The sequence below is a fragment of the Zalophus californianus genome, chromosome 13 (assembly GCF_009762305.2).
Source record: "Zalophus californianus isolate mZalCal1 chromosome 13, mZalCal1.pri.v2, whole genome shotgun sequence".
Lineage (NCBI taxonomy): Eukaryota > Metazoa > Chordata > Mammalia > Carnivora > Otariidae > Zalophus > Zalophus californianus.
Genome location: NC_045607.1, coordinates 32,285,952 through 32,299,555, shown reverse-complemented (window position 1 = coordinate 32,299,555; position 13,604 = coordinate 32,285,952). Strand labels below are relative to the sequence as shown.

General features: G+C 45.0%; 2 protein-coding genes across 4 annotated transcripts; one reads left to right on the top strand and one right to left on the bottom strand.

Moving 5' to 3' along the window:
* Positions 1-231: 231 nt before the first annotated feature.
* ALG2 (ALG2 alpha-1,3/1,6-mannosyltransferase) lies at positions 232-4,071 on the bottom strand. Of its 2 annotated transcripts, none has more exons than XM_027615388.2 (2): positions 3,637-4,071; positions 232-1,288 (listed from the first exon to the last, which is right to left on the bottom strand). In XM_027615388.2, the coding sequence occupies exons 1-2, from the start codon at positions 3,982-3,984 to the stop codon at positions 386-388; spliced, it is 1,251 nt and encodes a 416-aa protein (XP_027471189.1). In that variant the 5' UTR covers positions 3,985-4,071; the 3' UTR covers positions 232-385. The 2 variants fall into 2 exon arrangements, with proteins under 2 accessions (XP_027471189.1, XP_027471190.1); XM_027615389.2 differs by having other exon boundaries at positions 3,784-4,071.
* Positions 4,072-4,166: 95 nt separating this feature from the next.
* SEC61B (SEC61 translocon subunit beta) lies at positions 4,167-10,916 on the top strand. Of its 2 annotated transcripts, XR_003523670.1 has the most exons (5): positions 4,167-4,181; positions 4,285-4,450; positions 4,655-4,752; positions 7,338-7,439; positions 10,637-10,916. XR_003523670.1 is itself a non-coding variant. In XM_027615390.1 (4 exons), exons 1-4 carry the CDS (start codon positions 4,448-4,450, stop codon positions 10,722-10,724), a joined length of 291 nt encoding a protein of 96 aa, XP_027471191.1. In that variant the 5' UTR covers positions 4,293-4,447; the 3' UTR covers positions 10,725-10,916. The 2 variants fall into 2 exon arrangements, 1 of the variants encoding a protein (XP_027471191.1); XM_027615390.1 differs by lacking the exon at positions 4,167-4,181 and having other exon boundaries at positions 4,293-4,450.
* Positions 10,917-13,604: the final 2,688 nt, after the last annotated feature.

The window sequence follows — 13,604 nt, the reverse complement described above, 5'->3', positions numbered from 1 at the left end:
AAACGCTTAGGTGCATTGATTTTGGGTACTACAGTGACCCTGTTCTCATTATGCTATGAACCCAAATTAATCGACTTTAATGATGATACGCTTAAACTACAGCGTGCCAAGTAAGGCAAAGCAACAGTACCCTAGAGAAAATATAACTGAAGTTTTTTGATGAAGACGTGGAATAATTATAGCATAAAAGATTTCATTTTTCTGAAAAAGTAGATGGAAATGCGCTGTGCATAGGAAAGTGGCTCAGATTCAAGATTCAAGTTTATTTTTCTTTTAATCGCTTCTGCAGTGGACTCTAGGTTTTTTTTCGGTTTCAAAAGTGAGGCTACGGTCTACAAAAAAATGGTACTAATGAATACAGCATACAGGCCTTTAAAAAGTGGGATTATACCAGCAGTTTGGTGACATACTGGTAGAGCTGTTCTGTAAAAGCTGCAGAGGAAAACTTTTCCTTCACCCTGGCTCTCCCTGCCAATCCCATTGTGGCTTTTAGGGAAGGCTCGTGGATGAACTTTTCCATCGCTTCTGAGAAGTGCACTGGGTCAGGCTCACACAGAAACCCTGTGACGCCGTGGACGACGGACTCCAAGGGCCCACCCGAATTCACGGCAATGACCGGGCACTGCATGTACATGGCCTCCAAAGGGACGATGCCAAAGTGTTCATTGCTTGGTGTGTAAAGCACAGAGGTACAGCCATGGAGGAGCGCGATCTTCTGTGTGTCTGAGAAAGATCGCAGGAAGGTCACACACTGTCCAAGGTCGGACTGCTGGACCATTTCCTTCAATTCCTGATAGTGTTCCACATTCTCCAGGACTCTTTCATCATAACCACCTGCCATGATCAGATGAACCTTGTCCCAGTCCTGGGATGTCAACCTTCCACGCAGTTTTCCTAGGGCTTCCAGTGCCAAAGTCAGGTTTTTCTTCCTTTCGTATCTATTGATGGAGAGGAACAGGAATTTCTTCCCCTTGGGGACGAGGTCATCGAGCTTTTCAGGAACAGTGGAGTCAAAGCTGGTGACATTCAGAGATGGGTAGAGGACATCGGGGTCTATGTGAGACAGGGACTTGAATGTTTCCTTAAAAACGGCAGCTGTAAACCTGCTGTTGACTAAGATGCAGTCCGCCATGCCTGTGGTGTATTCCTCTATCCAGTCAATTGGGGCCCTGTATAAGTGTTTCAGAAAAGAATCTCTCCTGGTGAGAAGCAGATCTGGGAAGTGACAATAAAACAGGATCTTCTTGGGCCGTCTGGCCAGCTTGAGCACTGGGATGCAGGCAGACACCTAGCGGAAGCAAAAATCAACAGCAGATACAGACTGGTCAACTCAACTTCAACCAAGTCAAAAGCATGCCCACCCACCCTGCCTGCTGGTCTGTGGACCTCGTCATGGGCAATGCCCGATTCTGCTTTGTGTTCCCCTGGACTCTCACCCAATACAATCCCTGGTGTAATGAAAGGCTTGTACACATCTGTGGGCTGTGTGCTAAATATTTAAAGCTGCAAGTCCAATGGTTTCCTCTAGAACAGCATGGTCCAATGAAAATAAAAATCTGGTAACCACATGACAACATTTTTTAAGGGTGAAATTTAAAAAATATTTATCTAAAATATTGTCATTTCAAAATGTAATCATTATCAAAAAAGTTACTGAGACACTTTACATTCTATTTTTCTACATTAAATCTTTACACTCACACCGCATCTCAGTTCAGACTAGCCACATTTCAAGTGCTTAATAGCCACAGGTGCCTAGAGGCTACCCTACTGGACAGGGCAGCTCTAGCATGTTTCTTCTTCTAAGGAACTGGAGTGCAGGCTCTGGAATGAAGATTGCTGGCTGTGCGACCATGAGCAAGTTAATCTTACCTCCCTCTGTGCCTCAGTTTTCTCTTCTGTAACGCGGTGACAACTGTAGTTCAAAAAACTCCTGATTGTTTTGTGATTATTAAATGTACCACTATGTGTAAAATGCTTCAGAATTTAGCACACAGCATGTGCTCAGTAAGTGTTAACCATAATCGTTACTAAGCATGAACTACATGCCGGCATTACTAGAGACGTTCTTGTTGGGTAATCTTTACAAATTACTTAATCTCTAGCTCACTTACCACTTGAAGAATCCTGCCAGATTTATCAGAAGCTTCTTAGAAAGTAGCAGATCTGGAACGAAACTCAGGTCTCCTACTTCCAAGCTCAGGTTTTTTTCTATTCACTAGTCTCAGCCGCCTCATACTTAATAACTAGCTACAAATGCAGGATGTTTTGAAATGTCCACATTTCTTAAAAAGAAACAGCTTCTGTACAAGCAAGGAGGATCAAACTAACTCAGGAATAATAAAGAAGCGCACAAATACAAATGTGAAACCATTTCCACCCATCGGTTTGGCAAAGATTAGGACGGTTTATAGCATCCATTGTGCACAAGAGCATGGAATTAATAGGATCTGTCATACCCTGTGGGAGAGCAAAATGACACAACCTCTTTGAAAGGCAAATTTGGCAATAGCCATTGACATTTAAACTCTCGGGCACGATTTCTAGGAATTTACTCAAAGGACATTGTGACAGAAGTAGAAAAAAGGTATGAGGATGTCCATTACAATCCTATTTGCAAAAAATCGGTCACAATGAGTGTCCTTTAAGAGGAGAATGTATAAATTATGGTACTTTTAAACAAAAGCAGATTTTCCAGCAATCATTGAGAACCATGAAGTGAATCTCTAATATTGATATATAAGGATGTCCCAAACAGGAATTTTGGTGAAAAAAAGAACAAGTTATCAAATAGTAGGTGTGTCATAGTCCTCATTATTACAAATAAGATGCATCTGAGAACGGATGCATATGCTACTGCAGCTACAGGCAACTTCTGGAAGGATACAGGAGAAACTGCTAACAGTGGCGATCTTTAGGGAGTGGAACTGGGATGGGACTTCTACATTACACTCTTTTATACTATTTGAATTTTTGTTCCGAGTAGATGTTACTTTTTAAAATAAGTTACTTTTGGGGAAAAAAAGCGTAGAGTCCAAAACAGCTAGAGCCCAGATGCAGGTGGACATTATTTACTGAGGTAAAGAACTCTGACTTCTCCCAAGACTAACAGGGAGCCATGTTAAAGCTTTAACAGAGCATGACATGTTTCGCGTGGTGTTTTTAACACGACACCGCGGACGAACGAGGTGGCCTGTCTGCAAAAACTAAGTGAGATGCATGTGGCCTGGAAGTAGAGTCAACATAATGCAAAGGGGGAAGACCTACAAGTTACTCAGAAGGAAAAGGTGACTTAGGGTTGACTTCTAATGCTTGCGTTTCTCAGAGCAGCCCCAAGACTCATCTACTTCAGAACTGCCCGAAGATCCAGCGAAAATGCAGATTTCTGGGCCCCACCTCAGGACTCCAGGATGAAAGCTTCTGAGAGTGGGGCCCTGTAACACCGTGCAACTTTAATGTGTCCACACTAAAGTTCGAGAACCAGTCTCACTCCCAGTTCTCTTCTCTCCAGATCAGTTCCGATCTCTCCGAACCGCAGGCCGGGAGAGCTCACCAGGGGCCATGCAGTGCGCCCTCCCTAGCGGGAAAAGGAGGCGACACGAGGGTCGGGCGTGGCCGCACTCGCGGCCGCCTCACCTGGTCGCACACGACCACGTCGAACTCCTCGTCCCCGAGGAACAGCACGTAGAGCGCCAGAAAGATCATGCGCACGTAGGCGCAGACCGCGGCGCCTCGGCCGCCCCAGCCCAGGCTGCGCGGAAGCCAGTCCCCGGCGCAGCGCACCTGCAGCTCGCGGCTGTCCGCGAAGCTGTGGCCGGGATCGTAGTGCGCGGTCCAGATCTTGACGCTACATCCGCGCGCCTGCAGCGCCAGTGCCGCGTCCAGCACCAGCCGCTCGGCGCCGCCCACGCCCAGGTCCGGGTGCAGGAACAGCACCGATGGGTTGGGACCGGGGTCTTCGTCTTGGCCCCGCTTCTTCGCCATGGTCGGGGAGCCGCGCTAGCGGCCCGCGCCCTACCGGGCTTCCGCGCATGCTCTTTCCCGGCTCCCAGCGGGCCTCTGCGGGGCCGACCACGCCTCGCGGCGCTTACGTCAGTTAGGCCACATCAGCGCAAATCTGCAGGCGCCCAGTGTCTGCCAGAAGAAATTTCCCGTCTGACCGTACCTATATCCTCTCTTTGGTAGGGATAGGATTCTATGAAGGATGCTGCGATTCAAAGAAAGGAGGCGGAAGGTCTGTACTTCCCACACAGCGGCTGACCAAATCTCTTGTTATTTGTACAGGCATATGGTGGGACAACTCAGGCGTCCCTGGAGCCGGCGAGGACCCTGCGAGGGGCCTGAGGGCGGGGCCTGAGCCAGCCTCTCCAGCCGCCGGTCCTTTGAGGACTCCACCGTCCGCTTCTTGGGCGTCAGTTTCATCCTCCAGGGCCTTCCAGTCTTCAGCATGGTACGGCGGCCCCAGCCTTCCCTTTTTGGTCCCGCCTCTCCTCTTGGCCCTGACACTGGCCTTCCGCCTTGCTCTCCTCTTGTGGCTGCCTTGCTTTCCCCAGCCTCCCCTGCAGGTGCTGGTCTTGGCCGTCAGGGCCTGGGGCCGGGGTCTGGGGGCGTGCCGGGGGCGCTCACTCGCCTATCTACTTGTTTCTCTCTGTAGCCTGGTCCGACCCCCAGTGGCACTAATGTGGGCTCGTCGGGGCGCTCACCCAGCAAAGCAGTGGCCGCCCGGGCGGCTGGATCCACGGTCCGGCAGAGGTAAGGAGCCCCGCGACCCTCTGGCTGTGGGCTTGGAGAGATGGTGCCCAGGAATTCGCTCGTCCGGAGAAGGAGACCCCGGGCTGAAAAGAGTCACAAGGGCAAACTGAACCTCAGGCGACGTGGCCGTAGGTCTAGTGTGTCTCGAGAGGGAGGCAACGTTTTCTTCGAATTGCGCAGTTTGGGGCACCTCTCTTGAAAAAGGAAAGTTAACAAACTGGAGTGGGATCAGAGACAACTTTGAGAAAACTGATGTCATTAAACAGGTGTGTCTGGACCTAAGCTTTGCAGTCACATTTTGATCTGCAGGTCCCCTCATACTCAGTCCAACATGACTTGTCCAATGGAAAACTCAGTCTCCTTTCATCCTAGCTTCTGCCCCAATTTTATCTCCCTTCCATCTGGCACTACAACTATATATTCATTTACCCAAGGCGAAAATTTAAGGGTGGTCGTGAATTTTTCTTATGCTCTGTCTTTGTTGACTCATTTGCAAGACCGAATGGCACACAAAAAACTTCTCCTCGGTTGTTTACTTTTTCATGTCCACCGTTCCAGTTTACCCCAACTTCTCTCATCTAGACATTTGCATTTCCTACCTAAGTCTTCTCTCCAGGTCGTTTCCACTCCAATCTGCCTTCCCCTCTGATTCTGTCACACATCTTAGCTTCTATCTCAATTTCTTGTTGCTGAACTTTTTAAAAAAAAGGGAAGAAGAAGAAGAGGGGTGGATACCAGTGGTTTTGGTGTTATTTCAGCCCAGCTGCCTCTCCTCTCTGGTGATCCAGCAACAGTGAGCTTATTACTGTTGAACTCATTAGACGACCCCTCCCCCCACTTCTGTTTATTCTGCAAGACTAAGCTCAGGGGTTCTTGAGGCCTTCCCTGACTTGGAAAGCAGCAGTAGCTGTGAGTCTTCTCTTTGGCTCCCACAGCATTTTGTTCTTGGGGCTATAATAGCATTCATGTTTCCATATTTATCTCCTTCATTAGATTTTGACAGAAATGACCAAACATCTGTATCCTACTATAAGACCTGACAGAATAAATGAAGGAATCAAGCCACCCTATAGTCTCGGGATTTTTGAAGGAACTGTAGGGTATAGGAACAGGGAGGCAGTTACACTGTGGCCAGAAAGAAAGGGTAAAATAGACCCCTAATAGAAATTTAAGAGATTAAATGGGCTCTGTTAACTTCTACCTGGCTTTCCAGTGGAGGAATGGGAGATATTTTGAGTACATTTGGTATTTCCAGGTGCCCTGATTATCAAATCCCCTGCATTGCCCCATGTGCCAGTAGGTGTAAGAAATCTTAAAGAGCCTAGACTGATTTCTGTGGGGCTCCTGTAATTCCAAGGGACTTTGAGACCAACCGCTGCAGTTGGGAGGCTGTGGGAATAGTGGAAAGTGTGTGGGTCCTAGACCTGGCTCAGCTAATGACTTACCATGTCCACACTGGGTTTACCATCTAGCTCAAGTTCCTTTTTATGAACAAGGAAGAAAATTTCAGGTACCTACCTCACAGCTTAAATATGTATATCCTTGTGTGTGAAGGCTCTTCTAAGTGTATGAATTGCTGTGTAAATCCCTGTACAATTACGTTTACTATTTGCTATCGGTTATCTCATAAAAACAGCCGTACGTATGGACTTAGGAGTTCCTGGGCCACTTTGTAGCCAGTAATCAATGTGTCTGCACTAGAGTTTGGGGTAAAGGCCACGGCAGGGGGAGGTGAGGATTATGACCCAAGTTGGAAGGGCAGTGGGAAGAGATGGTGGTAATAGGGTTTTCACTTCTAGATTCTCCCTGCGTGCCCTGATGGATGGCACAAGTGCTGTTGGGCTACTTCTGGGTGCCTGGGCTGCCTGTGTCATGCAGCTCATCTCACAGACCTGGAGCCCCTGTGAGGGACATGTCATCCTACCTCTGCCCAAGATCTATGGCCAGTATATCAAAATAGTGAAAACAGAGCACAAAATAATTTTTTATAAAATGTATGCTCCATTTTAGGACCTGGATTACAACAAAAGCTTAATTGTTTTTGCCTTTTTTGTAGTATATACAGTAACTGAAAAACATTTTAAGTAGTCATTTTAAAATCAAGTATATGGATTCAGGGCTTTTTAAGCAAGGGTTTATTACTTGACTTCACAAAAATACATGTGAAGAGAAACAAATTCATTGTTCAAATGAGATGCCCATATGTATGGGCAAGTGGATGGGCTCCAGAGTCAACTGGGTTCACTGCTGAGCTTGGCTGCCTGCTGGCTGTGTGGTCCTAGGCACTTTACTTCACCTTTTATGAGCCCATTTTCTTCATTTATACATTGGAAATGGTGACTACTTTCTGGGGTGGTTGTATTCATTAGCATGTGGCAGGTATTCAGTCCTCAGTGGTTATCACGATCAGTGGAGTAAAAGCAAGAATTTGGGGGATCTGGCAAAGAAAGTGTTTTTCTGCAGGGGAGAGGGTTCCGTTTCGTTTTGTTTTAATTTTTGGTTCTTTAACAGCGTAGTAGTAGCATATGTTATAATGCTATGGTAAGGGGCTTCCGAGAAAAAGCTTTTTGTAATATTTCTTCCAGAAAAAATGCGAGCTGTGGAACAAGGAGCGCGGGGCGCACAACCTCAGCAGGCACTGGGGGCATGTGGCGATTCTACACAGAAGACTCCCCTGGGCTCAAGGTGTAAGTGTTGGGGAACAGACGTTGTTGAGTGTCACACAACCGTGGGGCAGTGCAGTCTCTGCCGCCAGTGGTGTTTGCTCTGATGAGATGTACGGTACACGGCGGCTTCATTCGTGCCAGGTGGGCTTGGTTTGGTTTGTCTGTATATCAGCCATTTAGTTTAGAGCCTAGAATAACATCTCCATGGATTGAGGGAAAGCAAGGGAAAAATCTTCATGTAGCTGTGTCAGAATAAATGATGGGAACAGAGAGAACTGGAGGGAAAACTGCTTAATTAGATGAAATTGCTCTTCATTTGTGTTCTTGTCCCACACTGAGAAAGAGGAGTAACCACTTGAATTGGAGTTAGGTGATTTTTCAAAGCTTTCTTGGAGGCACAAGCTGATACTATTACAGCCTAATGGGAGTGTCTGTATTAGGCTGTGTTACCAAAAGTTCTTTGGCCCCCTTTGCCTTTGGTGGGTGGTGGGTGACCCTGGAGGGTGAACATAACCACTGTCTAAGTTCTTCGGTCTGGGAGTGCTCATTAGGTGATGGGAAATGGGCATCCAGGGTCGCCAGGCCTTGCTCGCCTTACTTCCTGTGGTTTCTGGTACCGTGCGGCAGAGCTGGTCCCACAGGTCTCTTCGTGTGAGGCTCCAGAACACCCCTGCCTATCAGGCTTAAACCCAGTGGCTGAGGAATTGGAAGAATGACGCACTCCCGTTCATGGAGCACCTGTGTTCACAGAGGCAGTTATATGTGGAAGGCGGCCAGCAGGGGCTGGAGCTATGTCTTCTGACTGTTCAATCCCATGCTCTTTCTATACTGCTTGTCTGGTAGAAAGAGACAAAATTAGATTTCTTTGGATTAATTGAATTAACTCGTAGCTTGACTTGGATCGCAAATGTAGTTGACGAAGGCGTCCCTAGAATTTTTTTTTTTTTTTAAGATTTTACTTATTTATTTGAGAGAGAGAGAATGAGAGACAGAGAACACGAGAGGGAAGAGGGTCAGAGGGAGAAGCAGACTCCCCAATGAGCAGGGAGCCCGACGTGGGACTCTATCCCAGGACTCCAGGATCATGACCTGAGCCAAAGGCAGTCGCTTAACCAACTGAGCCACCCAGGCGCCCTTCCCTAGAATTCTTGAGATTTGGTTTTATCGAGTGATTTTTTACTATTCTCTTGAAGACTTGTTACGGTGAGGATGAGCTTAGGAAATCATTCCTGGCGTGGGGGCATGTGAGTTGGCGGCATGAAAAACGTTTTGGTGTTTGTTTCAAGGTAATCTTTGTGAGTATTTCAGAGAGAAATTTTGAAGCCCCTTGCTCTTCAGGGTCTCCAGGGGACTTACTTTATACCCTTCTCAAGAAGGTGGTCAGACCTGTTCTCCTGGGGGTGTCTGGCCTGCGCTAGCTCTGGGCTTTGTGCTGTGGAACAGCTAGGCTTGCTTGCTGCTCCTTACTGCTTGAGTCCTCCCAGGATAGAACCTGGGAGGTTCCTTGAAGTGTCATAAACCATAGTTTATCCTCAATAAGAGACAGGTGTTTTTGATGAAAAGACACAATTGGGAATTTGTATCCACAGGTCCACATCTTGGAGCTTGTTGGTGGTTCTTCTTAGGAGTTGAGAATTTTTCTTTTCCAGGCTGATGATAGCATCTCCTGGAAGCTTACTGTAAACCTGAACTGTGTTCGTATTAGCTTATTTAGTACCTCATCAACCCTATGGGATAGGCACCGGGATTATCCCCATTTTACAGATGAGGAAAATGAGGCTCAGAGAAGGTAAGTAACGGCCTCAGTCACAGCTCCTGGGTGACAGAGTTGATTCCCAAATTCCAGCTCTCTGGGAGCTGCGCCCTCAGCTTCATGCTCTGTGTCTTGTGTTGCTCTGATGTTGCACTGAAGTAGGGGGTGTGCTTAAGTGTAACTCGGTGAAGATTCCCTTCCATGTACTTTTAAATTTGTTTACTCCCGTAATTGTACAGATCTTGGAAGAACAGACTAGTGTAGCAAGGACTTTGATCTCTGTGTGTTGTCTCTTGGCCACTAGTGGACTCTGTTACTCCGCTGCTCCATTGGGTTACTCCACTGCCCTCGCTGTAAAGATTTCTGGGGTCTTTTCTGTTGTCCACTTCCCAGTTGTATCTGGGAAGTGAAGTGACATCTTGAATTCTCCAAAACCGGTGTTGGCAGGAAGAGTCACAAAGGAGGGGCCCATAACATTTCATCACAGTCAGCATTTACAGGTTGTGTGAGATCAGGGGTTCTTCCTTTAAGAAACCCATGTACTAAGTCTCAACTTGAGAAGCATTTGATTTAGGGAAGGGCTGATAAGTAAAACCTATTTCCTTCCTTTAATAAACTCCTACGTGGAACTAGATGGCAACCTTAAAAGAGAGAGACAAGTACCCTGCTCAGTGGGGAATTTGCTTCTCCGTCTCCTTCTGCCCCTCCTCCCCGTTTGTTCACTCTCTCTCTCAAATACATAAAAAAAAAATCTTGAAAAAAAAGAGAGAGAGAGGGACAAGTAGTATGTATCGAATCAGAAAACTGGAGTTCAGATCTCTCCTTTCTGTTCTGGCTGTGTGTTCTTAGGCAAGTAATAATCTCTGAGCCTCAGTTTTCCTTGTTATAAAATGAGATTAGTATTTGTTTGTCCTGGGTCAGGAGTTTGTTGATCAAGTGAAAACACTTTGTAACTTACAATGTGATATGTATCTTTGTATGCCTAGTACACTCTAGTTAGACAATGAAGGTTGTCTTTAATAAATATTAATAAATGTTAATTTATTAATAAATATTAATAAATAATAAATTCATAAATATTAATTTGAAATAATAGTTTGGTGATTGGGCTGTTTGCACTTAAAGAGCTTGGGAAATTTTTCTGACTTTTTTTTATTACGGAAAATATCAGATATATGAAATTAGAGAGCCTAGTGTCTCCAAGACATCAAATCATTTTATTTGTATATATTTTAATATGTTTTACTAAAAGATAAGGATTCCTCCTGAGTAATGACAGTGCCGTCCCCACGCCCTCAATATATCCATAATAATAATTTGGGGAATATAATTAAACCTTGTAAATGGTATTCTCGGGTGAATCTTAGGTACTTCCCCCTGCTTTATCCCCTCGGCAATCGTCAGTGTTACAGCTATAATATGTATTATTACTAAAAGTAAGCATGCCTTCTCTTCTTACTTCCAGTGGCCCTGTTCCAGTATTGGTTATGAGTCTTCTGTTCATCGCTTCTGTATTTATGTTGCACATTTGGGGCAAGTACACTCGTTCATAGATTCGGCTACATCCATCTGTCTGTCATCTGAAGAAGAAGGAAAAAAAAACATATCTTGGACCAAATGCATAGTGACTTTCTGTTTGTGAGAAAGAAGTATTCTGTAAGCTTATTGTTTTACAGGGAACTTAAGAATTGATTTAAGGAATCAATTTTTTTCTATGGCTAATAAACTTTTTAATTCATTTATACCAAGTCTCATTGCTCATACTTGCCTACTAGGGCCCTTAGTCTCTCTGCCTTTATGAGTGAGTATGGAGAAAACATTAGGGGGAGATTGTCTTCTTTGTCAGATTAACAGTTCCTTATGTGACCAGGTAGTCGCTCAAATCCAAGATACCATAATTGGCCGTGGCTTGTTTTCTTCCAGGTATTTCTGCCCTGATGATTGTTATGTTGTGTGTTCTGTGATTATTAACGAGTGTGCCTGTGACTCCATCAGGAAGATCTGTGCTCAGAGGCAGCTGCTGCCCAGGGAAAGAGACATAGGGATCCTAACCCAGATATCTTGGATAAAATGTTTGTTCATTCTGTTCTTTGTCTCTGAAATTGTAGATAATATTTTTGCCTCTTGTCTCTCTCAGTTCTTAATTCTGTGAGTGTAGACCAGAGATTTCCATTGATTTCTCACTAGTCGCTAAAACTCTTTTGAAAGAATTTATTTGGTAAGTTAGATTTATCAAATAAAATTTTGTTTTCATTTTGAAAATTTTAATTTGTAATAATCAGGGACAATAATTAAGGGACCTGAATAATCCGAGTGAGATACGAGCATTTCTAAACTGAGTTGATATAATTCCAACCCAAAATAAAAAACTTTGAAGTTTCACTTAGCTTACGTTGCCTTTCTGGGTATAAGCGTTCAGTTTCTCGTCGACCCTAGGAAACACCCAGAGTAGCTCAGAGTGCATACTCCAGGAGCCCAGGACTCTAAGCCAGTGTTTCTAAAGACTCAGAGTTCGATATGAAATGCCCTAGTTGAGCAGAATCACAAAATGAAGAGGTATATTAGTTAAAAAAATAGATAATTTTAAAAACCTCTTTCTCAAGTCTGTTTAAGGAAAACTTTACCTAGAGTTAAGCAGCTTCGTAAGTGTATTTCTTGAGTCCTGGCTGCAAGGTAATTTTAGGTCTGGGGAATTGTTTAAATGATGAAAAGTATGTGTCTTTTAAACAGATTGCCTAATGCAGTATATGGGTGAACATGCTTTTGTAAATCCAACCAAGTGGCAGATTATTGGGGAAAAAATGATGGAAAAACTGGTTCCCTTGGATCCTGGGTGCTGCTCATCGCATGAAAATGCAGCAGCTGTCTTCATTTTGAAATTCAGGGGAAAAAGTCAGTTTCACTTGGAAGAAATTAAAGATTTAATGGGATTTTTTTTTTCTTTCTGATATTCAGGTTGATGGTTCCAGTAGCAGCTAAAAGTTAGGTATTTAATTTGCAAATGAAATCTGTTCCTCTGTGCAGGGGGGTGTCTTTTTCTCTGAGGGAGACGCTAAAGCCACTTGGAGGAGCTATTTGGTCTTGGGGCTATGTTCTCTTCACTGGAAGATGCTGCCTGTTAGCCCCATCTGCCTGGCAGTGGTCTCCAGTGGACTGATGGCCCAAAGTTATGGGGCTTTGGGAGCTAGCAATTTATGAGAAAATGCTAGTTTTCAGTGGCAGAGCAGGGAGATGCTTCATTCAGCAGAAAGGAATTTGGTGGTTGGGCATAAAAATGTACAACATTGATTATGTTCTGTAGCAGCTTTTGGCCCTGATGATACAATGCTAATACTGTAGCTGAGAATCTCAGTGTTCAAGCTGTTCCTTTCTCTTTTCTTTTTCAGTTTTAAGAACTAGGGTAAAATAGACATTACCATAAAATGCGCCATCTTAGCCATTGTTTTTTTTTAAGGTTTTATTTATTTGAGAGAGAGAGCGCGCGCACGTGTGCATGAGAGGAGGGAGGGTCAGAGGGAGAAGCAGACTGCCCGCCGAGCAGGGAGCCCGATGCAGGACTCGATCTCGGGACTCCAGGGTCATGACCTGAGCCGAAGGCAGTCGTTTAACCAACTGAGTCACTCAGGCGCCCAGTCTTAGCCATTTTTAAGTGTGTAGGTCAGGGGTATTGGGCACGTGGCATGTTGTGCAACCATCACCAGCAGCCATCTCCAGAACTCTTTCATCTTGCAAAACCGAAACTGTAAGCCCACCAAAGAAAAACTCCCCCTCTCCTTTCCCTTTCCCCTCAGCCCCTGGCAGCCACGGTTCAACGTTCTGTCTCTGAATTTTTTTTTTTTTCTGTCTCTGAATTTGACTCTCAGTACCTCATAGGAGTGGAATCATACAGTATTTTGCCCTTTTGTGACTGACTTATCCCACTTAGCATAATGTCTTCAAGATTCATCCATGTTGTAGCATGTGTCAAGAGTTCCCTTTGTCAGCCTTTTAGGTCAGCCTTGTTAAGGCTGAATGACGTTCCATTGTATGTATATACCACCTTTTGTCTTCCTTTCTTTTAAAATAGAGATTTCTAGAGTGTTTATTTCTTGAGCCCTAGGGGACCATAAGCCATTCATAGTAATTCTGAAGTCCTAACAAATTAGATCTTTACTTGCATAAAGTCTGCCTTGGCCCAGAGAATTCTCAAACCCCCTTCACTATGGGCTATCGTTCTAGCCGCTTCCGAGTGGATAGGAGCCAGCACATGCTAAGCAGAAGGGCTAAGTGATTAGAACTGGGAAGATGAATTACATTATAACTGCGGGGCTGACGGGGTTTTGGAATATAGGTGAGGTTCAGTGGGGTGCAGTTGGAGCCGATGACTAAGAAAGCAGACGTCTTTGGTGCAAAATGGTTTTATTAAAGCAGGGGAACAGGACCCGTGGGCAGAA

What these genes read in the sequence shown, in the direction of transcription:
- ALG2 (XM_027615388.2), bottom strand. Translation starts at nt 3,984, where the DNA reads ATGGCGAAGAAGCGGGGCCAAGACGAAGACCCCGGTCCCAACCCATCG. An exon ending in ACGTGGTCGTGTGCGACCAG is followed by an intron (nt 1,289 to 3,636) that starts GTGAGGCGGCCG and finishes TGCTTCCGCTAG; the next exon opens with GTGTCTGCCTGCATCCCAGT.
- SEC61B (XM_027615390.1), top strand. An exon ending in GGATCCACGGTCCGGCAGAG is followed by an intron (nt 4,753 to 7,337) that starts GTAAGGAGCCCC and finishes TATTTCTTCCAG; the next exon opens with AAAAAATGCGAGCTGTGGAA. An exon ending in GACTCCCCTGGGCTCAAGGT is followed by an intron (nt 7,440 to 10,636) that starts GTAAGTGTTGGG and finishes TCTTACTTCCAG; the next exon opens with TGGCCCTGTTCCAGTATTGG.